This window comes from Podarcis muralis, chromosome 3 (genome assembly GCF_964188315.1).
Source record: "Podarcis muralis chromosome 3, rPodMur119.hap1.1, whole genome shotgun sequence".
NCBI lineage: Eukaryota > Metazoa > Chordata > Lepidosauria > Squamata > Lacertidae > Podarcis > Podarcis muralis.
Window position 1 is genome coordinate 52,504,263 of NC_135657.1, and position 25,518 is coordinate 52,529,780.

Genomic DNA, 25,518 nt, shown 5'->3' on the forward strand with positions numbered 1-25,518 from the left:
CATCACTATACTATCAGTTGACTGGGGAAATCAGTTATGTAAGCACTCGTATAAATTAGTGGTTAAGAGCGGTAGACTCGTAATCCAGAACCGGGTTCGCGTCTCCACTCCTCCACATGCAGCTGCTGGGTGACCTTGGGCCAGTCACACTTCTTTGAAGTCTCTCAGCGCCACTCACCTCACAGAGTGTTTGTTGTGGGGGAGGAAGGGAAAGGAGAATGTTAGCCGCTTTGAGACTCCTTAAAGGGAGTGAAAGGCGGGATATCAAATCCAAACTCTTCTTCTTCTTCTTCTTCTTCTTCTTCTTCTTCATCATCATCATCATGGTATTCTACATCACTAATAACATGCTTTTCCTTGGAAAGTTTCTGTGGTCACAGCCTGTCATATTTGTGATGGTGGAAGAAGCTGGAGGATGGCATCAGCACATGTGTAGGCTCAAAGGTAGTAGCATCCTCATTTTTGCTCAGTACACTCACCATTGCTATGTGGCACCATCCTCTGGTGAGTATGATAGGAGAAGACTGCAAACCTTGAAGTTGCAGAAGTGGCCTGGGAACATCCTGGAAACGGTTTGACCATCAAGCAGCAGAGCCAAACCGACCAGCTTCTGAAGCAGAAAAGGGTTGAAGGGGGTTTCCTTCGGTGGGTTTGCCTAGACTGTTTCAAGCGCTAGAATTTTTGGATTAGCTACTAATACTAGCTCAAAACTGGCTCCCCACCAATGTAACCTAGTGCCCCTAATAAAACCTTCAGAGTTAGAACAGATGTCAGCATTGAAATGAAAGGGGTTAAACATTGAAAATAAAAAGCTCATAACCAAATGTCTCAGCATAGCATCTGCCAACTTTTGACATGGGACACAGAATCACAGAATTGTAGAGTTGGAATAACTCGATGTATATAACTGTATGCATCAACAACAACTTTTCAGTCTGACAAGTTATTAAATTCCCAAACTGGTATCTTATTTACATAATCAGCTTTGTTCTTTCTCTCTAGCCCTATAAACACATTTATCCAGCACTAAAACCTGTTTCGTAAATTATACAGCAAACACTTTCACATCAGCACTTCAGAATTACACCCACATAACAATATGGATACAATTCTGAAAACTTCTGGTGCTGGAATGCACATGCTATAAAATGTTTCACCACTCACAAAGCACACAAGTATATTTTTGGGTGGTCAAGAAAGAGGCTAGTCTGGTGTAAATCTGGAAAATAAATTAGTAATGTGTTTTCCAATAGTCTAGTGCAAACTGAATTAAATGTCCCTCATCTTTATTAACAGAGATAGGGTGGGGACTCAGTTAGACTTCTATGTTAAGGGGTGGACAGTTGCGTGCCCCTCAATGGAGAGGTTTAAAGGATCCGCTGGCCTGCACAGGCAGCCGAGGGAGGAACAAGCTACATTGGTTCTGGCTGATATAGCTTCTTCCTCCTTCAGCAGTATGAGAGACAGAGCAAGATGGCGGTTTCACCTGGCAGTATATTGTGAGTGGAACTGCTGCCGCTCCTGAGTCCCTCTACCACCAGTATCTGGCTGCAACTTGTTTCTTCCTTGGTGCACTGGGTGCTGGAGGCAGAGGGACTCAGGAGCGGCAGCGGTTTCACTCACAATATACTGCCGGGTAAAGTCGCCATTGCAGTCTGGCCCTCATACCAGTCCTAGATGATGTATCAATGCATGGTCAAGGCCTACACACATGCAGGCAGGCCCAAAATGTTTTTAACTTGCATACTTAAAATGATGACAAATCCATATTTACAGCAGACATGCAAATGAATCACAGTGTGCAGCTACAGAATAGATTACAACCTCAACTGTTTTGAGAAACCCCCCTTAATATGAACTAAAAAAACCTAAAAACGAATTTAAGGATTTGCTTTCATTTGCTGAAAATCAATTATGACCACACCAGCAGTCATGTCCAAATTAGGCAGATTATGAATAAACAAGATCCACATTACTAGAAGGAATTTTAAACAGGAAATTCATGGGTCCACTTCATCCATGTTGCAGAACACTGTACAGTGGACGCTCGGGTTGCGAACATGATCCGTGCAGGATGCACGTTCGTAACCCGCAGCGTTCGCAACTTGCATCTGCACGGGTTGCAATTTGCCGCTTCTGCGCATGCGCGACCTCCGCAACCTGGAAGTAACCCGTTCCGGTACTTCCGGGTTTTGGCGGTCTGCAACCCAAAAAAACACGCAACCTGAAGCGGCTGTAACCCGAGGTACGACTGTACACCCAAACAAAGCACCCTCCATTTTTGTTAATCAACCATTTAACTTGTAAAGATAATGCAAACACACCGTTCTACCCCTCTGCTTGTGCCAACATCGCACACACCAATCAACAATAAGTAACCTGGTAAACAATATGGATTATGTGTTATGTACAGAAGATACTTCTATTATATGTGTGCCTGTACATGGACTTAATTTTAGACACACAACAATTATGAGTTTCACTTGATTTATTGGACTCAGGAATTAAACCACCCAGGAACTATAAAAGAAACATCTCAGGATTATACATATTATTTGCAAAAGCATCCACCGACTATTAGGCTGATTCTACTTTCTGCTAGGCAACAGCACCTTGATCTCTTATGCCAGCCAGCTCTGCTAATGGAGGGGGGCAGCCACAAATGTAAGCTTTGCTATGCAAGCTTTTCATGGTTCTGTTACACGAAATGCTAGAACCTGGGATCACCCAATGAAAATTATCAGTAGTTTCAGGTTAGACAAAAGAAAGTGCTTCTTTACACAACACCACATAATTAACTTATGGAATTCATGGCCATAACATATGATGCCATTAACTTAGGCCTATCAATGGCTATTAGCTGTGATAATTAAGTGCAACATCCATGTTCAGATAGTATGTTAGATAGTATCGGGATGAGAGGGTGATATTGCCTTCACACCCTGCCAGTGGGCTTTCTGGAAGCAGCTGGCTTGTTACTGTTGGAAACAAGCTGCAGGACCATTGCCTTACCACCATCTAGAACTTTACATTCTGAGAGTCATCTGCATTTATAAGAAATTGTGCTGCACGTTCATGCAGACATAGGGTTTGTTGCCACACTTTCAAATGCAAGCCTGTTATTACGATTCAAAGGCCTCAGAACTATGGACCACATATTAAATTACCTGTTATGCTGGTCAATAGTTTAGCTTTTATAATACTATGGCAATGCAACATGCTGATTAGCACAGGAAAACCTGAAAATGAACACACAAATCCAAAGTCCTTCTAAGAACAAAAACAGAGAATCTTGCAGCATCTTAAATGGTAAAAGCTTTCATGAAGTCAGTTCACTTCTGTTCTGTCAGCTGATATGCTTTAAATGGTTTTGAATTATATTCTGTGTGTATTTTGCAAGCTGCTTTATAAAGAATGGTCTTGAAAAGTGAACTGCAAATCTGCTAAATAAAAATAAATAAATCTGATGAACTGGCTGATGAAAGCTTTTGCCATAATAAATCTGCTAGTCTTTACATGGCCATAAGTCTCTCCTGTTTCTGCTGCAACAGACTAACATGGCTACCTCCCTGGAAATCTCTAAGAACAAGACACTTTCACCCAAAGATGTCACAAGGCATTCACACTAGCTGCTGTCCAACATCAAAGGCTCCCTAAAAGCCTGCATCCATGGGCTATGCTGCTTAGTTTATATAAGCATGCAAAAACTGTCTCCTATTTCCAGCTTTTGGGGCTTACTCTTGACCCCTTAGGATTGCCAGATAGCAATGCTACAGTAGCCACACTTATCCTTTTGTCTCCCCCCAGCTCATTTTCTTTAGCTAATGTTTTTTTCTGGGCCAGATTCCCTAGAACTTGTCTCCTTTCTCTTTTTACTAGCATACAGCTTCCCAGAACCCCTCCTTGTCTGAATGTCTTCTTTGTACTCCTCTCCCAACCCCAAAAATGATTAATTCTCCTTCACCTACAACTTTTCCTCAGATGCTTATTTTTCAGTCCCTTGTGCCTTCTCTGTCACTTCCTTCAGTTACTTTGCCTCTGTCCCATCCACATATTTTCTTCCTTTCATCCCGAGACCCCCCCTACTCACTCCTCAGTTATCATCACAAAAACAGTATAGTCCCCTAGTGCTTGTGTGAAGTTTTAATTCCAAAAATCGTGACAATTTCCCCTTCCTTCACAGAAGCAGAGCTGCAAATACTCTTAACACAATTATTCCCTAAGCAGTTGGAATGTTCACACCAGCTCAGCCAATCAGCACCAGAATCTTCACCATCACTGTCATGATTGCAATTAAAACTTCCTTTTCAACACTTGACAAAGGTGACTTTCATCATCATTACAAGATGGATCTAGTAAATGTGCACCCTCCAAGCTTTTCCCTCCAGTTGCTAAAATTGAGCTACTTCATTTATGATCCATTTTGCACTGACTATACACCGCTGGATTTTTCAAAGGAGGCATTTCCTGAATGCCTGCTGGTGAGAAGTAAAATGAATCAACAGGATGCTATCTAAGCAAGAGAACTAATTGCTTGGGAATTACTATGAGTTATGCAGTAGCTTGACAGTCAGCTGGAAACCTGAAGACATCAGATCCATGAAGTTATTTTCATTCCCATCTCTAAAGGTCAATTCCTACTAACACAAGTATGGTTTCCAGCCCTGAGATGCAAATGCAGTGATCATGTGAAGTTTGCAATTACATGCCGACTCAGCACATGAAAAATAATAGATATTTCAAACAATCACCCCCACATGTCCCAGTGCTACTGTAGCTTGATTGTCCATGTATATAGAGTTATGCTGCCAGTGTCACATCCCTCTTTTAAATTTCAGAAGGCAGAATTAATCCTAGGGTTGGATGTTGCAGATATAGGTTCATTTCCTTATTCAGCCAGTAAAGTTCACTGGGTGGCCTAGAGCAAATCACTATCTTTCACCTTTATCTATCTCATATGGTTGTTTACAGGTTAACACAATATAAAAACATACTATGTCCTGAGTCCCTGAAGGTAGACTTACGGTATTTCCTGTGGAATAAACTAGTCAAGCACAATGACTGAGAAGCCTCACCTTGGAAGCTGCATTACAATCTAGCCTCCCCCCACCACACGCTGCATTTCAAAACAGAGGTAGGTGCCAAGCTGGCCTTTAAAACTGAAAGGTAGAACTCTCTTCCAATTTTTATTCAGGTCTCACTGTTCAAGGCAGGCAGAATAGAGTATTGCTTTTTGCATTTTCCTTCACCCATTTGAAATTAGCAATAGGTTATTCAGACTTGAAAATACACTACAGTGCTCTGACTATATACAAAATTTATTCTATTATCGTAGTGTTCAGTGGAATTTTCATTAAACTAACTTATGAACAAATAGTATGAGGAATGGGACAATTACATGTAATCTCACATTGTCTGGCCAACAGTATTAGTTAATTACGTGGATGTAAGGAAATATGAATGTGGGCATATTCAGAAAGCAGGAAGGAACTTGAGTCTGTATGTTTACAACTTTTGCACAGAGTTTGATGAATCATTGACAAGAGCAGAAAAAGATAGCATCATAGCATCTCAGCATTTATGTGAAAGCCCACAAGATCTTTGTCTTTTTTTTAACACTCTGATCAAATAACAGAAAAGGAACCAATGAACTGAATTACTATACAAACTAATTTGAAGAGAATATTTGTCCCCTTTTCCACAACCCCAATTTAAAATGCTATCCTAACCCCACTAACATGAGAGCAAGCACCACTGAATTTACAGTGTGAGCAGAAATGCTTAGGACTGCACTGTTAGTTAATCTACCTCTTCTCAGAGGCACTTTGGAACTGTAGAATTCAACTAAGCAGCCTTCACGCAATCTGTACTGTAATGATCACATAGTTAAAGTAAAGTTTTTAAAAATGAGGCTCAGACATACTGGTGCTGTCTCCACTATTGCATCAACAGATAAAGCAACCATCAGAAAATTATTGCCTTCTCAACTTTCTCCTGAAAAAAGGCTGAAAACAGCAGAGGCTGCACTAGTTTCACTTTGAATAATTTTCACTGCAATCCTGTGCACCTTTACTTCAGAACATGCCCCACTTAGCCCAGTGGGATTACTCCCGGGTAAGCATAGCTAAGATTAGGCTGCTACATGTACACTTTTGTTTTTCATTTACACCATGGGAAAAGGGGTTCAAAAGGATCTTCTTGGGCTAGAAAAATAATAATACAGGGCACCTTGCATCTGGATCGATCTACACATTTTAATAATGGTTCCCAAATCCAGAACACAACACTTTTTCAAGATGCTCCCTTGCATCAAAATCAACTGAAGTCCAAATAAGCACACACAACTTTCAACTCCTAGTTTTGTCCCTCGGTTTGTTTTAACCATTAATTCCCTTACCCAGGAGTGGGGTGTCCCCGAGACTGTAAAACTGCAGAACCCAGCTTTACCCCAGAGGCAATCCTACTAAAATCAACGTAGCAGGTCACCGGCGAAGCTGAGCATCCACTCCCACCTCTTTCCCAGCCAAAGCAGCATCCAAAGAAAAGCTCCCTTGCAGGAACAGCCGGGCAAGCGGAAGCTTGCAGACCGGAGCCTATTGTGAAGGGGATGCAAGAGTCTCCTGCTGTGCAAAGAGGCGACCTTGTGGCTGCTGCAATTTAAACGGCAGGGAGAAAGAGGAGAAGCGAACGAAACTATTCCCTCTCACCCCCGGTCCCCACCAATGCGTTACTTTTTGGCAGCCTCGCTGCACTCCGGCTCCGGCTCCTCCATGGCTCGGGCGGCGATGGCGGCGGCGGCGGAGGCAGCCTCTCTCATGCGTGCACCGAGGCTGGCATAGCTGCGGCGGCGGCGGCGGGAGCCCTTCTGCAGGCGAGAGAAGAGGGGCGCGGAGCCGGGTCGGCTGCACCGGCGGAGGCAGCAGGAGGGCGTCACTGGCGACCCGGCTGCAGGGAGACTCGGCCGCGCAGAGCCAGCCGTGCGGCCGCCATCTTGGAAAGAGGCTCCGAGAGGAGCGAAGCCGGGAGCCTCGGTAGTACGGAGAGCGTCTAGGGACAAAGCCCGCCACAGGCGCTCTCGTTCGCTCCTGTGGTCAGAGAATGGAATGGAGCCGGGCGCCGCCACCCGGAAGGAGGAGGAGGCGGGCAGAACGTCCCACCCGCCGCCGAGGCAGAAGAGAGCAGCGCAGCTCCGGGAGAGAAAAGGGGAGGCCGCCGGGCAGGGGTGAAGGGAGCGGCAGGGAAGACGGAGGCAGGCCGAGCCGGGTATCCGCGGTGGGAGGAAGGCGACTTCGTTCCGCCCGGGATCCTGCCTCCCTCGCAGGTCCAATGATTCAACCTCGCCGTGCGTAATCTTTGCAAAATGATGGTTGTTACAGCATCAGCGCCTCGTGCGCTTGGCCGCATCCCTCCCGCCGGAGAGAAAGCTCTCCGCGTTATCTCACTGATAAAAGCAGGGCAATTTAGCGCTAAAAGTGAGATTACCAGTAACCGGGCGGGGGGCGGGTGAGGGGACGGGACGGGACACACCTGTGGCGCTGATCTGTATTGGCACAGGCTACTAACTGGGTTCTCTTGCTCTTCCCTCGCGATTCTGGCATTTAAAGTACCTGAAATAGGAGCGGGGAACTTGTGGCTCTGCAGATGTTGCAGGAATAAAAATTCTTACCATCTCTGACTATGGGTTATGCAGGCGCCAAGGCTGTTGAGGGCTGGAGTCCCAAAAGTTCCCCAAGCCTGACCTAAAACGTTAATCTGTTTTTTCCCCATATATGAAACCTTGTATTCTAACATGAACATAAGAAGAGACCAAAGGCCCATCTGGCAGAGAATCCTGTTTGTTTATATTCATATACCACCACCCTCTCATAAAATATCAGAGCAGTGTGCAGCAATATAAAAATATTAAAAGCAGTACAAAACAATTAAAATGACTGACTTTTGTTCCTGCAGTTGCCAGCTAGAGGCATATGGGAAACCCAGAAGCATCGGATGCTCTTCCCACTTAGGATTCCTGTCAACTGGCATTGGCAGAGGCAGTACACAACTATCATGACTGGTAGCCTTATCCTCCATGAATTTGGCTAAGCCCTTTCTAAAACCATCAAAGTTGGCGGCTATCGTGGCATTTTGTGGGAGTAAATTCCACAATTTTAACAATGAGCTATGTAAAGAAGTACTTCCTGCAAGCAGTCCTGACCACCTCTAGGTACCCATGGCCAGAAAAGGAACTGGTTTCCTTGAAGAAATAGTTGTCAACCAAATTTAAAGAGCCTGCTGGATTAGGCCAATGATGCACCTAGTCTACCATCCTGTTCTCACAGTGGCCAACCAAAATATTCATTCATTAAATTTATATCCCACCCTTGCTACCAAAGGAGCCCAGGGTAGCTACTTGGCTTTGGGAAGCCTAAAGCTGAGTAAGCACAACAGCACTCTCATTTCATTTCACTTTTAATTTGTATACCAGCTTTCTATATTACTATACACAAGGCTGTTTACAAGCTGAAGAAACAGCCACTTATGCTCCCCATCAACTGCCTCCAACTGGAGATGGAACATGCAAAGAAGCAATGTGCCTTTAGACTGGTGTTTACATCTTTGGGTTTCCTATAATACATAGGAACTGGTTTAACATACACTTAACAGTGGTGTGTGAATCAGTCTCAGATCTGAGATGCAGAGCAAAAAAGTCTAACATCCCTTAGGCTATTTGTTCCATCATGTTTCCTAAGTTTTATCTTTATAAAGTTTTATCTCCTTTCACTCAAAAACAGGCTAACTTTTCTCTTAACCAGCATACAAAAAGATGGGGGGAGGGGGAGACCAAGGATGAGATTGTTTATCAACACTGTGTTTTTAGAAATCTGATAACCACAGGAAGGCCAGAAAAAAATGTTAATTCCCTTCTCCCCCCACCAAAGCTGGCAGCCATCACACTATATTCATTCATTCATTCACCCAATGATTATTACTTTTGCTTTATAATAGGCTACTGAGGCAGGGACTGGGATCTTAAATATTTGTTACAGAACCGGAATTTTAACCTAGGCTTTATAGATCCACATCCCATCTACCATTTCAGATTAGCATTTCTTAAGACAGAATGATAAGCATAAGTGCAGGCATGGTCTGAGCAAAAGCAACTGTGGGCATGCAGTACCCACAAGGAAACAGCAGGGGGGAAAGCACCAGCTGTAATTACTGAGCTGAGTGAAGGGAAGCAGACCAGCAACTCTCCCTTGCTGGAGTGACAATAACAAGATTCAGAAATTGTATATCAGTCTTCTCCAGCCTGGTGCCCTCCCAAATGTTTGGGTCTACCATTTCCATTATCCCTGACCACCAGACATACTGACTACGGCTGATGGGAGTTGGGAATCCAAAACATCTGGAGGATATTAGTTTAAGAAAGGCATCAGAAGGGACATGATGAAAGCAGAAGTTGTGGTCATACCAAAACATCCTCCAACTGGAAAGACTTCTTTTAGAAGAGAGAGGATGGGTGAAGGAAAAGAGGAAACCCCACCTATCAAACCACAGGGGAAATGGTCTGTGTCTAGAGGGATGCTGCAAACCCATCTCCTGTTGAGCTGAGTTGGGGAAAGGCTTCTGGGAAAGGAAGAAGATCCAGATGCCCTTTGGCATGAAAGGTACTAAGCAGCTTTCAAACCTCTACACAGGGCTCACCTGACAGTACATATGAATTATATCAGGCAGGCATGCTAGTTGAAAAAACTGTACCACCCCATCAGCACATCTGCTGTCATGCTTCCTATCTGTCACCATTTGGCTCGTGCAGTGGGGTGTGACATGTTACTCTCTCAGAAAGAACAGTACTTAGTGTAGATGAGTGAGCCAGCAGTTAACTGGAAGGCTGTGTACAATGCAACTGTATGCCAGTACAAATTCCCTCATGGAAAAAAACTTCTTGTTAAAGTCTTGTCATAGCAATCCAGCATATAAATCCCTTTGTGAAAAATAAGCAGTTTGTGAGCACCATAGAATCATTACTGCCTTGATATATGAAACTATAGCTGCCATTTTTTTAAAAAAAAAATATCTTTCAAGGAGTCTAGGTGAACTATACGGCACCTACCTTTCTTATTTTCACAAAAGCCCAATGGGATAGGTTGGATTGAAGGAATGTGTCTGGCCTAAGATTACTCAGTATGAGTGACGATTCAACTCCAGTACTTTGGACTATGCCCAACATTCAAGCCCCCTATTAACCACATTGGCTTTCAAATTAGAATCATCATTCCATCTCTTTAGCAAGTTCCTTGGCGGCTGGATCCTTAGATAGCCAAAATGGCACTATCCAGGCCAAAGAGGGAATGCTTGAAGGAACCTCAGGGTTTGCTTTAGTATAAAGACAACTTTAAAAAAGAACCTCAGGGCAGACCCCAAAACAGCCCAACGAGGAGTGACCATATTCAGTGGCAATGCAACGCTGACAGCAGTGGGGAGAAAATGAAAACATAGGGAAGTGGTGAGTGGACTGGAATATCCTGGCAGAAAGCATGGCTGGCAGGCCGGAACCCTGAGCAGGAATACCACACTGCAACGTTTTACAGGAGACGGTCAGGAGACACATGAGGCCACCATCTTGCTGAAGCTAAAACTAGCCTGGTTGGTGCCTGGGTGGGTGACCACCTGGGACCCACATCTATGCCACTTTGGGTTCCACAATAGAAGGGGAGGATATACATGTAATAAAACAAATGTCTGTTGCAGGTTCCAACTTTATGTATATTTATTCTCTAAGTCTTTCCCTAATTCAGTGGTTTTTTGATGTAGCACATTCGTTTCTGAAGCCTATTATTATCAGGCCTGCAGAGTTTTAACAGCTAGGCAAAAAAACTTGACAGTGAGGAAGGTATTTCTGTCTCAGCACTGTCAGCTCACAATCTCTATGTCAGATCCTAGTTGACTTTGGTGCCATTAAGTCATTGCTATTCTTGGAGTATTTAAGTCATGGTATCATAAGGTCAGAAACATGCTTAGGATTCTTCCCTTCTTGCTTCTGCCAGCTAATGCATTCGTCTCCACTTCCTGTCTTGAAATGTTATTATCTATTATAGTGTATCTTGTCTTCTTATATAATGGCTATTAGTTGTGTACATTTTGCTGACAGGTAAGGTCATGTGACATTATCAGGCCCCAGACACACTCAAGACATTATGTCATAAATGCCAAAACATGTTACCAACGTCAGTGTCTATCCACCACATCACTACGTTTTTCCTTTTAATAATAATTACACAATAATAAGCTGCCGTTGGCAGCATGTGTACAATCCTGTAAAGCAGCTAAGGCTGAGAGATGGTAACTGGTTGTGGATCACCTGGTGTGGCTTATGGCTGAGCAGGTGTGTGAACATGGGTTTCCCCACTCCCAGGTCCATCATTTCACCATACTGTCTCTCAGCACAGGGCACAACACATAGGATTAAGCTCAACTCAAAAGCAATTGCCAATTTACACAACACAAACTGAAGCTGGCCGAGATTTTGGCTATCCTTGCTTTTAAAGTATATTGAACTGACATGCTTGAATTGGCGTGTTCCTATTTTCACAGCATGAATATTGCCAGCAAACTTGCATCTTACATTCACACATCATCTAGTATCTATGAGACTTTCCAGTATGAAAGACCTGAGCCAGCTGTGCTTTTAAGTAATAGATAAATTACTATACAGTTGTACCTTGGTTTTCGAACGGCTTAGTTCTCAAACATTTTGGCTCCCGAACCTGGAAGTGACTGTTCCGGTTTGCGAACTATTTTTGGAAGTCAAATGTCCGATGGGGCTTCCATGGCTTCCATGCAGGAAGGTCCTGCAGCCAATCAGAAGCCACACTTTTGTTTCCGAACGTTTTGAAAGTCGAACGGACTTCTGGAACAGATTCCGTTTGACTTCCAAGGTACGACTGCACTAGCTCTGAACAGCCTTACCTGCTGGTGGCAGGAATCAGCAGTGTATGGTGGTGAGCAGAATCTGGTGGGGACTGCCATTTTAATTAACCACAATACCCTCAATGTAACATAGCTTCAGAGTATTGTGGGTAATTAAAATGATAGCAGCTCACAGATCTATTAATCCACTGAATGAGGCAGGGTAAGACTAGCATTAGGTGGTGGGTTCTTATTGGAGGTTTTTAAACAGATGTTAGATGACCATCTGTCAGGGATTATTTAGTCATGATTCCTGCATTGCAAGGGGTTGGAATAGATGAGCCTTGGGGTCCCTTCCTACTCTCCAATTCTAAGCTTTAGTCATTTTGTCAACATGTCAGAAAGGCTGGCAAATTTCTGCACAGCAGGGATGCTCTTAAAAGTTTAGGAGCAAGGGCAGCTTTTTTTTTTCTTTTTTTCTTTTTTTTTTTTTTTGCTTTTTTTTAAAAGGCTGGTACAAACAGTTCTTGCTGAAAACTGTAAAGTATGCTAAGACAGTGAAAAGACTTCACCAGAACAGTGTATCATACATTGGAAGCCATTGGCTTGATGAATTACTAAATAACACATTGTTTACAGGAATTGGGGATCTTATAATTATTTGTTTTCCCATCTTTCCTCTCAGAAGCTCATGGCGGCACTTATTTCATTTGTACAACAACTCTGTGAAGTGAGTTAGGTTGTGAAATAATGGCTGGCCCATGGCCACCCAGTAAACTTCATGGCTGAAAATTGATTTGACTTTTGGTCTGTCTGTCTGTCTGTCCATCTTTCTTTAACAGTTTCCATTTCTAGTCTGACGCACTAACTACTACACACACCATTGATTTCTTATTAATTCAGCTGTGCAAAACAGTAATAGGGAAGCCTGTGCTTAATACATAATTCAATTTAGCTGGAATAACTAATATGTGAATGTAATCAGCTAATAGCTCAAGTGATGATTATTTCCCAGGTTCCAGCTCTTCACAATGAAACCCCCAAATGTCCCATAGCATTAATAAAACTATTTGCAAACAATGTTGTTGTTGTTTAAAATAAATAAATGAAAGCAAATCCAATGGGCAGAATCAACAACTTATTTTAAAAAGCAGCAGTTACAACTGGTAATACAAAACAAATAAACATTGCTGGAAATGTGGTCATCACCTGCCTGGAATCAGAAGGAAATGGGAGATCTGAGTAGAGAAATTTGATGTTCTCTCTTTTTTTAGAGGGTTAGGGTGACACTACTATGTGGCTGGTTAACACAAGGTTTTTGACATGATCATAGTGCTACAAGCTGCCCTTTCAGGACACTGACTGATCTTCCTAATGCTGTGACACATCTCAAGGCACCAGAGCGTGCTGAGCTGCAATCTTAGCCTGAGTTACAGCATGCAAGAGACTGGCCACTGCACCATTAACTAGAGCTCAAGGCTTCACCACGCAACCACTAACACCAAACAAGTCACGGGACCTGAGACTTTTGTAATGTAATCTCGCCACACCTAAGACAATGTGTAGTAGAGAAGGCCATATCTGTATCCAGGCGCTTTCTTATGGACTGTTTCCACCTCTTCTCTGTAACATCTTGCTCCAATTGGAACATATTCCTTCTCAATATGGGGGTTTGAGATGAATCTTTTCTTGGCTAAGAAACAATGGATGATAGGGCTGCGGGGCTGCATGACATAACCCCATCCTCCTGCCATCAACACACACATCAAACCCACCCCTGCCATCCATGCATTCAGTGCTATGCCCATATCTGGTGTTTTTCCATTAAAGGTGGGATTGGACCACCATTCCACCTCACATCAAAGTGCAATTACACCAGCACAAAATAAATGTAGGTCCCTTCTTGCACTTGCCAAATGTGCTGGTGTATGTATCATGGCTAGCAAGTGTGAGTCTGCTTCTTCCTCCCCTGCTCACTGCACAGGAGTGTAGGAAGGCTTTCCTTGCCAGTGGGGAGCCTTTGATAGCACATCCAATGCTGGCAAGGAAGCTCTCCAGATGTGGCAAACAGTGTGTGCCATCCTTGGAAAGGGCCTTTTCAGTTATGGTGCCTCACCTCAGGAATGCTCTGCCCAGGGTGACTAGTCTGGATTTTGGAGCCTTCACTGTTGTCCTTTCAATGCCAGACAAAGACCAATCAGTTCTTCCAGCTTTGGGGGGGATCATTTAAAGCCATGGGATCTACCAGATCGCCTCCCCGAAGACACACAGAGAGAGACCCATTCTCACTGTGTGTGGCATGATGTTGGATCTCACCTATGTAAGGTTAAGGTAAGGGTAAAGGTACCCCTGCCCGTACAGGCCAGTCTTGACAGACTCTAGGGTTGTGCGCTCATCTCACTCTAGAGGCCGGGAGCCAGCGCTGTCCGCAGACACTTCCGGGTCACGTGGCCAGCGTGACAAGCTGCATCTTGCGAGCCAGCACAGCACACAGAACGCCGTTTACCTTCCCACTGGTAAGCGGTCCCTATTTATCTACTTGCACCCGGGGGTGCTTTCGAACTGCTAGGTTGGCAGGCGCTGGGACCGAGCAACGGGAGTGCACCCCGCCGCGGGGATTCGAACCGCCGACCATGCGATTGGCAAGTCCTAGGCGCTGAGGTTTTACCCACAGCGCCACCCGCGTCCCATGTAAGGTTATTATTACCTTATTAACTATCTTCCAAACCACTGTCTCAAGGCATTTTTTACATAAGATAACTTAAAAACAGTTGGAAACACAAAAACAATGAACACATTTAAAACAAGAGCAAAACCCTAGAAAGTTGGCATTCATTGTAAAGACCCATTTGTCCAGCTGGGAAAGCCTGTCACAACAAAAATGCCTTCAACTGTTTCTGGAAAGCACAGGTATTGTGTGCCTGTCCTATCTTGGCAGGAAGGCTATTCCGCAGAACGAGGGCAGCCCCACTAAAAGCCCTGCTCCAAGTTACTACAGAGCGGAAGGTTGCAGAAAGGTCTGCCGCCAGCTGCTCCCCAATACCTGAAAGATCCAAGAGGAGGCTTCCAATGACATGCTGGGAGAGGGTGTAGACTCTGCCATTTTTAAAATCTACCACCAAACTCCAGAATTGTCAGAATCAAAATGACTCTCCTGGGGATTCTCCAATCACTTTAGCAGTTGTGCATAAGATAAGATATTCTTCCAATGGACAAAGGACTGCTGACAAACTGGTCTATTGGTCTATCCAAGGCATTAGATATGACTGGTCACAAACCTGTGTCCAAAAGTTACATAACCGTATCTTGCCTGTGTGAGGTCATGAAGCTATTTATCATCCAACTCCCTAATTAGGTCCTTTAAACTTGAGTCAGTCTAAGTTTAGACACTGTAACCTTTTGATCAGCTTCTTCATGGGAAGCTATTCAAATGTAAAATCTGAACTGTAAGAGAAAGTGTAGCAATTAAGATGTATTTTGGTATTGTTTCCTGAAACCCTCTGCATACATACATAAATGAAGCAGAATCTTTGAATACACAACTGTATCTACATCCCACCCTACCTCAAAGGAAATGTGGACTTCCATGAACTTTATTATTCATAAAGACTGCAGTGCTGCTCACAAGTTAGGCTATTTTAATTGCACTGACTTCAGCCAGTGGGACGTAAGTAGCCTTACTGTATTACGATTGCAGCCAAAGGCATTTTAACTTTGCTGCACGAAGCATACGCAGCGTTTTCCTAGACACCAAGTAATTCCCTCTGAGATTCAGCTTGTGGGTGTGTGCATGTGGGTGGGTATTGAAGTGGATATACTCTGTCATAAATTCATTCATTTATTTCTGGTAAGAATATTTAAGCTTGCAGGATTGTACAGTGGTACCTCAGGTTAAGTACTTAATTCATTCCGGAGGTCTGTTCTTAACCTGAAACTGTTCTTAGCCTGAAGCACCATCTGCTGCCACGCCGCCAGAGCACGATTTCTGTTCTCATCCTGAAGCAAAGTTCTTATCCTGGGGTACTATTTCTGGGTTAGCGGAGTCTGTAACCTGAAGCATATGTAACCTGAAGCGTATGTAACCCAAGGTACCACTGTATATCACTTTAACATCTATCTTTTTGATAATTAACATATTATAGCATTTATTAATTATTCTTTTATTGCATTAATATTGATACCAGCACATTATATCACTATTTGACTGTCAAAAAGGAAAACACTACAGGCACACCCCCCCCCCACACTTATGCATGTTCTACTCGCGTGCAACCACATATACGAACAGTGCAAGGAAATAAATAATCAAATAGATTCAAACCAAGAAACGGCGGGAGATGGAGTCCTTGTAGTTCAAAAGGAGACACACACCCCCCCCGAGCCCAAAGAGGACTTCAGTGAGGGTAGAAGCAGCCCCAAAGAGACCAGAGGTGAAGTAGGGCTTTGTTTAGGCTGCTCAGCCTCCCCGCCTAACAGCTGATACGCAGGGTAGTGCAGCAGAAACAGCCACTTTCCTAGGTGCTCTTCAGCCTCCAGCCGGCCCCAGAGCTTTGACTGTAGTTGAAGGGAGAGTTGTGTGGAGAGAGAACTGGAAAGAATGGGAATCTATAGGCTTTTTAGAGGCTCCATACAATTTTACTTATGGCGGGGGGCCTGGAACATAACCCCCACATAAATGGGAGGATGTCTGGATATTCTTGCCACCAGCCCTTAATTCTGCCACATCTGCAGTAATAAAGAAGAGTGTGTCTCAGGAAAAACAACTTTCCCTTGTATTGGAATGGCTATAGCCATGTCACCCATCCAGGGTTAAGAAGCAGGATCTTCAGGTCAGATGTAAGTTTGAGTCAGGTCGAAGGACCAGCACCTCTTTTTAACTACTGAAATATACAGTGGTCCAAATATCCCCTTCCTTCTCCAGAATTCTGGCTCTCAGGCAGCACTTCCCAAGCTTCAGACAGCTGGCACACTTAATTTTCTGAATTAAAATCAGAGGCGCCCTTAACATAGTCTAAAAATAAATGTGTTCATAAAAGAGCAAGACTTACCTGCTCTCAAAGGAGCCAAAGCATTAAGGGAGTTGCCAAAGCTCAGTGGCAGGGAAGATCTCCCATTCCATCCCTGGCATCTCCAGTTAAAACGTAGCAAAAAGGTGATGGGAAAGACTTCTGCCGGTCAGACTAGATTATACTGAGCTAAGTGGTCAAATACTCAGCCCCGGTATAAAACAGATTCCTATCTTCCTAACACCTGCACTTTTGCATGAGTCACTGATCTGGGCATGCCTCCTGCCTGGAAAGAGGCAAGTTCAAAACAGTGATTCATGCAGACATATAAGAGGCAGTCTCCTCTTAACAAAAGCAACACAGGTAATACTACTAAAGCTTTAGGAGTGACTGAATGATCCAACCACACTCAGTGTCACCCCTCACCCCATAATTCTACTTCGTTACATATCCACCACATTGAGGAAAACAGGAGGGAGAATATCTGCAACAGGCAGTTAAAATCACCTAGAATGCAACTCTTGAATAGGATGGATTAATGGCTTGAGCTACTTGAAAGAAGCCCATTTACTACCCACTTTTAAGACTTGCACCTATTTTTGTTTCCAAGAAGAACCAGATCACTCGGATGTGTCTTCCGTGGCTGTTGGGGAATGAAAACCAAGCTGCTTCATTTAGTGGAGTACTGCAGCTCAGCGGCAGAGCACCTGATCTCCATGCAAGAGGACCCAGGCTCAATCTCAGGCATCTCCAGGTAGGCTAATTGGTAAAGACCCCTCTGAAAGTCACTGTCAATCAGTGCAGACAATACTGAGCTAAACAAACCAGTGGTCTGACTCAGTAAAAGAGAGCATCTTATGGTTCATGACTTTGGGTGGGAGAAGAACCATTGCTCCCAAACAGTTGTTATGAGTTTGAAGGACAACTGATATTGTCCATCGCAATAGCTCCACAGCAGATTAGTGTCTCTCTGCTGCAGAGAGTACCAGAAGACCTAATTCCACTGCGTGGGCTGTAAAAGACTAGTTGCCTCCAGTACTACAAACCAGCTCAAAAACTTGGCAAAAAGCATGAATGTAATAGGTTGCTAAAAATATACATGGTTTGCTGATCCAGATGCATGCTTTACATGCCAAGTAGATGATGAATCCAGTTCCCCAAACCCCTTGATGTAAACAAAAATGTCCACTTTTCCATTAAGTAACACTCTGTTCTCCAGGTTCATATTTTGGTCATTTTTATACAAGGAAAAGATACACAGAGTTGCGGGAAGCAGCTCTCATGGTAGAAAAAAGGGGACTGCAGCCCACTTTTCCCATGCTTAATTTGGCAGCCAAGTCCCACATATTAAGATAATTAAAGTAGCTCGAGGGAACCAAGCCCTGGAAGAAACATATTTTAAAATCAACACCAGGAAGCAGTAGAACTCATGAAATAGAAAGGGAGGAAAATCCTCTGGGCACAACCAAAGTGCAAGATAATTTCAGTAAAATCTCATCAGGGCTTAGAACTGATATTTGTTTTCAGAACCATGGACCTACTCAAGAATATATGCAGAGGAATTAATGCCTCTGGGCATGTTCCAGGTGCTATTTCTCAGAAAATGCTTTAGGAACACACAGGGACAAGAGCAGCTATTTGGATTTGAACCAAGTCAGTAAAGAGAGAGAGAGCGATCCAAATTAAACTACAGTGCTGCTTTTACTTTGAAATCGTGTATGTGGCTTGCGGGAGGTAGTGGAGGACAGAGGTGCCTGGCGTGCTCTGGCCCATTGGGTCACGAAGAGTCGGACACGACTAAACGACTAAACAACAACAACAACATGTGGCTTGCAGAAGTCTTGCCAAATTAGAATGTTGTACAAATAATATACATACATTGAGACAACATTTTATTTTTTTATGTTATGCATGCTTCATTTCCCAGGATATTCCACTGGATTTTTTTTTTAAGGAAGTGGGATTTCAAGTCACCTATGTAGCGTGAGAACTAAATTCTACTGAGCTCAATGGAACTTACACCCAGGGAACAGAGAACGTAGGATTACAACCTTAAAGGGAGGGGAAAAGTTGGGTAAGAGTGGAGAAAGAAGATGCAGATGCAGATGCAGATGAGCTGAAAATAGGAGATATAAGAGGGGAAAGCTAAGGTTCCCATCGTGGTACCAATGGGAACACAAAAAGTGGTATTCAACTCAGCTTTACTCAGAGCAGACCCACTGAATTTCAATGGGTCTACTCGGAGTACAGCTGAGCTGACTACCACTCAATCCCCTCCTTTGTCACCTGCCAATTTCCCCGGCCCCTCCCAATATGTATTTTTAAATTAATTTGTTTTGTTTAGTTGGGGAGGGACTGCCTGCTCTTTTATTTTTATTTTTTGGCCTACTATTTGCTTGGGCCGGTGTGGCCTTTTGTCTGTGGAAGGCTGAGTATCACCAATTTTCTACTGTGAAATGGGTATTTTGTGGTGCCCACGATTTTTTATATTACCATATTCCCTGGGGCCCAAAAAGGCTGGGGCAAAGGATGGGCTGTAGTCATGGAGGTAAAATGGTCAAAAATATACTTCGAAGGGCTAGAACAGAGCTTGGGCAACTGTGCCCCCTCAGATGTTCCTGGACTGCACCTCCCATTATCCCTGCCCATTGGTCGTGTTTGCTGGGACTGATGGAGGTTGGGAGTCCAGCAACATCAGAATGGGCCACAGCTTCCCCACCCTTGGGCTAGAACAGGGGTCAGCAACCTTTTTCAGCAGGGGGCCGGTCTACTGTCCCTCAGACCTTGTGGTGGGCCAGACTATTTGGGGGGGGGCGGGGATGAACAAATTCCTATGCCCCACAAATAACCCAGAGATGCATTTCAAATAAAAGCACACATTCTACTCATGTAAAAACACGCTGATTCCCAGACTGTCCGCGAGCCGGATTGAGAAGGCAATTGGGCCGCATCTGGCCCCCGGGCCTTAGGTTGCCTACCCCTGGGCTAGAAGTGGGCACCAGAATAGTTTGTGGGAGAGTGGTGCCGAAACCAGCCTGCTCACAGAAATGAGTCCAATAAAAAGCAGCTACAGCCCCTTATCCTGGCGTGTCCCTGCAACAAATATGCCAGCTATGTTCAGCAAAGACAGATATTAACTAGGATTACAACTTGTTTGCCTGAGAATTGTGTCAGAGTGAAAGTCTTATCCCCGTCTTCATTTTTTTTTTAAAGTAAAGGAAAAGGGAATAGGAACCAAATAGTAAGATTATTGTTGTAATTGTGCTGTTAAGCTTATGTTTCCGTTGCTCTTTTGTTAATAGTGTTTTATAGATTGCAATTGTGTTATTGATTATTTGTTAATGGCACACGTTTTAGTAAAAGTCAAAGCGCTCGCAAGCAGAGGGAAGGGAGCAATACATTAAAAGGCCTCCACTGGCATTGCATTAAATCTGGACCCCCTTGTAAAAAGAGAAATAGTCATCTGTCATCTCCGTAATGGGACAGTTTCCCTTCACATTCTGCTCCCCCAATTCTAACAAAGAAACCTCTTGAGCTTAGGATTCTTTCCTATTGCTTGAATAAACGCCAGCTACTTTTGGAAAGGACGGGAAATAGTTTTAAGTTCATAAAGTAATAAACTTCCGACAGATGTTCCTTTTGCAACAAGTGGACCATTTTCATTGTGTGTTTCATGAAAAGGAGGCCACTTGCTCAGAAGCAACCTTTAACCCCAAACGCTGTATAAACTATATGCTCCTCTTTAAGGGTGTGAACCCTATGACCCTCCAGATGTTGTTGAATGTCATCTCCCATCAACAGTGACCATTAGTCATGCCAATGTCTGGAGGGCTACAGGTCCCCCACCCTTGAAGCCATCTTAAACAAATAGCAGAAGTAGTTCTGGTAGTTTCTCTTATAACTCCAAGTTCCCAATGTTCTCAACACATTTAAATACAAAGGCTAAGTTCTCACAGGAAATGCCATAGGAAATGCCCCCAGAAAATTGGCTTTGTGAAACACACACAAACTGACAGATGTCCATGGCAGAGTGAGGTTCCAAACCACACCACAAGTATTGCCTTCTAGCTGGAACTTAGGATTCAAGCAACAGGATCTGAGAGCAAAGAGTTCACCCACTTTGCTGATAAACCACATGGTACAGTCTGCCTGTGTTCGAGTTAAAATGCTAGGTCATCTGTGAGAATTTGGAGGTCTTAAGGAGCCCAGTGCGATTTGCCACCACACCCATCCCAGCCCCTGTGACCATGTTGCAGTGATAGCAGTTGCACCTTGTGCAATTCTCCCTTCTATGCAACTTCTAAAGTTTCTAAAACATCATGGCCTAGCCTTATCAACCTAACCAAAACTGGATATAGCTCCAATGCATTATTCAGCATGGCATGCAATTTCTAGAACAAATTCTTATGTCTATGATCCAACTTAAAATGGAGTACTTTCAGATTCTTCATTGCCTGATCCTAATATCCAAGGCAATGGCAAATAAGCACTTAAAACTGGATTATACCGATTGCTGTGCCCATTCAACACCACCATGACCACACCTGTGCAAAGTGTTCAAGATTAGGAAATATATTCCATTATTTTAACTGTGCCAAAAATTAAGTGCAAGGATCCATGTCCAAGTGCTCTGACGTATGATTGGTGTGTGGAGCAGGAATGGGCAACCTGTGGCCCTTCAGGTGACAAAGGGACTACAAATCCCATCATGACAGACCGTTGGCCCACATTGACTGGGGCTTATGGGAACTGGAATCCAGCCAGAGGTTCCCCAACTGTCACATCCAGGCTCTCATGGACAGCAGTGTGTATCCTGCGGCTTTGCTCAAGAATTAGTGCAATGAAATCCAAGATCTTCCCAAGACTGCTACCCGATCCCTCATCACTTTAGCCTGGAAGCAGGACCAAAGAGAGCCTGTGTGGTGTAGTGGTTAAGAGCGGTAGACTCCTAATCTGGGGAACCGGGTTCGCGTCTCTGCTCCTCCACATGCAGCTGCTGGGTGACCTTGGGCCAGTCACACTTCTTTGAAGTCTCTCAGCCCCACTCACAGAGTGTTTGTTGTGGGGGAGGAAGGGAAAGGAGAATGTTAGCCGCTTTGAGACTCCTGAAGGGGAGTGAAAGGCAGGATATCAAATCCAAACTCTTCTTCTTCTTCAAAGTCATCTGCAGCTGAACAACTCCTTTCTCCACCTTAGAGGTGGGGCTTTCAGATCTCCAGATGTCATTAACACTCCAGCTCCCATCATGCCTGACTATTAGCCATGTTGCCTGGGCTGATATTGCCTGCAGGTCTAGAGACCTGCAGGTTTTTCCACCCCTGTTCTACCCCCCCCCCCAAGTCCCTGCTCAGGGGAGAGAGAAAGCTCAGCCTTCACATGACTGCAGAGTCCCAACATTCACAACCTCCTCCCACTTGTAGATGGCTTGCAATTCTCTCCAGGAGTTCCTGAAACATAGTTTGAGGACAGCCCAAGAGCTGTAGCATTTGCTGTTCTTCAGCATGATAAGAGTAAAGCATAGCATGATCTGTGAATTAGGAAATGCCTGGTTCAAAACTAACCTCAACAGATGGACCATCACCTCTCAGAAACCTTGTCTGGCATATGAAATACTGCTGACCTACTATGCAGGGTTGTTGTGAGCTACGATTTGTTCCCTAGTTCTTCTCTCATTAGCCCCAGTTGTGGCCAAAAACATCTGGAGGGCACAAGGTTGGGGAAGGCTGCTCTTGTTGACTCCCAGAATACTGCAGCCCAAAGCAGAAGCTGGCCTGAAGCTGGCCTGGCCCCAACACACAGCATTCCCCTTTCTAATTTCCAAAGCTGTGCCACAAACGTGGAAGTGCCCATCACCCAGGGAATGGTTAATAATGAAATGCACAGTCCTGGCATTCCTTTGTTCTCATGCAGTTCAGACAGCTGAGTAACAGCCCAAACTGAACATGTAAGAACTTATTCAGCTTAAATGTTGCTGAAGACCAACCATGGCGCCCTAAAGAACATCCAGGGCTTGTAAACTAGCAACTGTTTCCTTGTTTAGTCAACAATATATATGGGTTCCAATTCTGCAAGCTGCAGAGCACCACTGCACCAAAGCCAAAATCCTAGGCAGACTTACTTGGGGGTGAATCCTGGGCTCACCTCCAAGGGATGAAGCACAAGTTGGGGTACCAATACTGCTCACATTTAGCAAGCCCCACTGAACTTCCGAATGAGGCTCCCTTGGAGCAGGCTGCACAAATTGGAATACTGTAAGGTGTTTAGAAAGCTCGCCCGCATTCCCTACTAGCTGATCCAGTCAAATATAACATCTCACTTGTTCTCTCAAGGCAAAAGCTGCCGCCAGTCGGGTAGAAAACACTGAGCTGGAAAAGTCTGGCTTGCGTCAGCTTGCTATGTTCCAGACTAAGTACGGCACACTTTGCAAAGAACATACTTTGCAGAAAGTGTGCGTACTAGCATCTTAAAACCTTGCACAAGCCTACGTGCGCTGAAGTGCCCTCTAGTCCAAAGAAGCGGACGCCGCAGTAACAGCACGCGGAGTGCAATGGAGGGCGACGCCCACACAAGGATTGCAACCAGCCTAAATCCCGCGCGGCGCAATCCTGCGCGGGCTTCCGCGCAAATAATCCCCAGCGTGTGCAATGGAGCAAGTGGGTCGAGGACTACAACCTTGCAGCGCCATCCCAACTAGGTCGAATTCAGTGGGTCTTGTAGCCACCCCCCAGGTAAATGGGGCCGGAATTCAAGGGGTTCACGAGGGAGTCCCTTGGGCGCAAACAGGCAAGCGAAAGAAGCGCGGCTTTCCTTACTAGCGCACGGTCATCCTCCAGCTTCCCACAGAAGATCAGCGCGCCTGCTGGGATCCCACGACGGCGACGGCATTCCCATGTTCGTCCGGCTTTGGAAACCTCGGAGGACGGCGAGGCGGCTCGCTCATGGCGCTCCCGAGCGGGAATGGAAGCAGCCGAGCGCCTCGCTCGCTCGCTCTGGGCGGCGTTGCGCAACTCTCCGCCTCCTTCCTTTGTGTAGGTCCCGGAGAGGGGCAGGAGAGACACCCCCGGCGGGAGCTGCCTCCTTCCGCGTCGGGGACTGGCGGCAAAGGAGGCTCCCCAAGCGGCTGGGTCTGGGCCGCAGGCGGCGGCGGCGCTGAGCGCACGGAGACGGCCCACGAGGCGCGAGGAAACGGCCCGCCTCCCTGGCGAGCCTCTCCGGGCGCTGCAGCATCTCCGCGCCGACGGCTGCTCTGCGCGGCGGGGAGAGGGAGCAAGAGGACGCCGGCGAAGGCTCGCCGCGAACGGCTGCCCTCTCCCGGGCGCCGCGGGCGTAGCCGGCTTGGCAATGGGCCCCTGGGACCACCGGGGAAGTTCAAAGGGAGTTAATTAAAAGCAGCGTCCTGGGAATCGAGGCGCCTCTGTGGAGTGAGCCTCGCTAGGTGAGATTGGTCGGGAGCTGTACGGCAGCAGGTGGTGGTGACCTCCAGGTGTGGCTGGACTACAGTTCCCATCATCCCTCTCCGGTTAGGGTAGCTGGTGAAAGTCCGAACCCTCTGGAGGGCGCCCGCTTGCCGAGCCCTCCTCTGCTGGGGTGGGATTTCGGAGGGATGGGTCTTCCTCCTCCTCTTCCTTTTAATTTCCTAAGGAATTACTAGCCAGGCACTGTTTCTCAAACTTGGGTCCCCAGCTGTCGTGGAACTAGAATTCCCATCATTTTCCTGCTAGCTAGGGGATGATGGGAGTTGTAGTCCCACAACAGCTGGGGACCCAGCTTTCAGCAAATCCCGGAACAGCAGAGTTCCACCTCTCTAATGAAATGGAGTGAAACTGCTCCAGGCCCTGGTAAGCTGGAATCACATGTAAAACATGGACTGGATCGGAACAGTACACAGGTGTGGTCTTGGGGCCTAGAAATTGAAAGTGACACCTACCCAGCTGGTCCCTTTCTGTCCCCTGCCTCTGGGTTAGTGGGAGCATTTTAAGCAGGGTCAGAGTTGGGGTCAGGAGACCAGGGGCAAGCTATGCTGGGCTTGGGGGCACCTACTGTGAGTTATTTTATTTAGAAAGATTTATAGACCACTTAATCATAAGCAGTGCACTTCATAAAATTATTCAGCTCTCCACATAATGAAATGCACAGTGCCAACAGTTCATGTTCACTTGTCAAGCTGGCAACTCTGGCCTGCATTGTGTTAACATGTACATTTTCTCATGATTTTAAAAATAAAAACCAGTCCCTGTTGGTGTGCTTGTGAGTGATGGTGTACCATTAAAGTAACTGTGTACTTGTGTTATTCTTAACCAATGGAGTGGGAGACACCAAATGTGATGCTTTTGTGGGGTGCTGTCAAGGTGAACTGGTCATTGGCAGTTTAGTGGCCTTTGCACAGAAGAATAGCCAATCACATTCTGTCTTGCGGAAGTCATCAGTGATGATGAGACAGCTATTCCACTGAAATGGCTCCATGGAAAAGAACATTTTCTTGGCAAAACAGAGCTTTATTTTGCCTTTGCTCGCACACATCCCGCTCAGTTTTGCCTTCTGTTCTGGTGCCAGCCAAACCACTCCTCTCAGAAATCTCTCCTGCCAACTATACAAGCCTTCTGTTTGCATACTTCAGTGT

The 25,518-nt window shown here is 45.2% G+C and overlaps 1 protein-coding gene across 6 annotated transcripts in view; it reads right to left on the minus strand.

Moving 5' to 3' along the window:
• The window catches only part of MAP3K4 (mitogen-activated protein kinase kinase kinase 4), a 71,175-nt gene extending 47,034 nt beyond the window's left edge, over positions 1-24,141 (minus strand). For 5 of the 6 annotated variants that reach the window (XM_028723836.2, XM_028723835.2, XM_028723833.2 and 2 more), the window contains exon 1: positions 6,732-6,964. In XM_028723836.2, coding sequence (XP_028579669.2) covers positions 6,732-6,817 — 86 coding nt within the window. In that variant the 5' untranslated portion in view covers positions 6,818-6,964. Of the gene's footprint in view, positions 1-6,731; positions 6,965-23,710 lie in introns of those variants that run through there. The other variant, XM_077925844.1, reaches the window with a different exon arrangement.
• Positions 24,142-25,518: the final 1,377 nt, after the last annotated feature.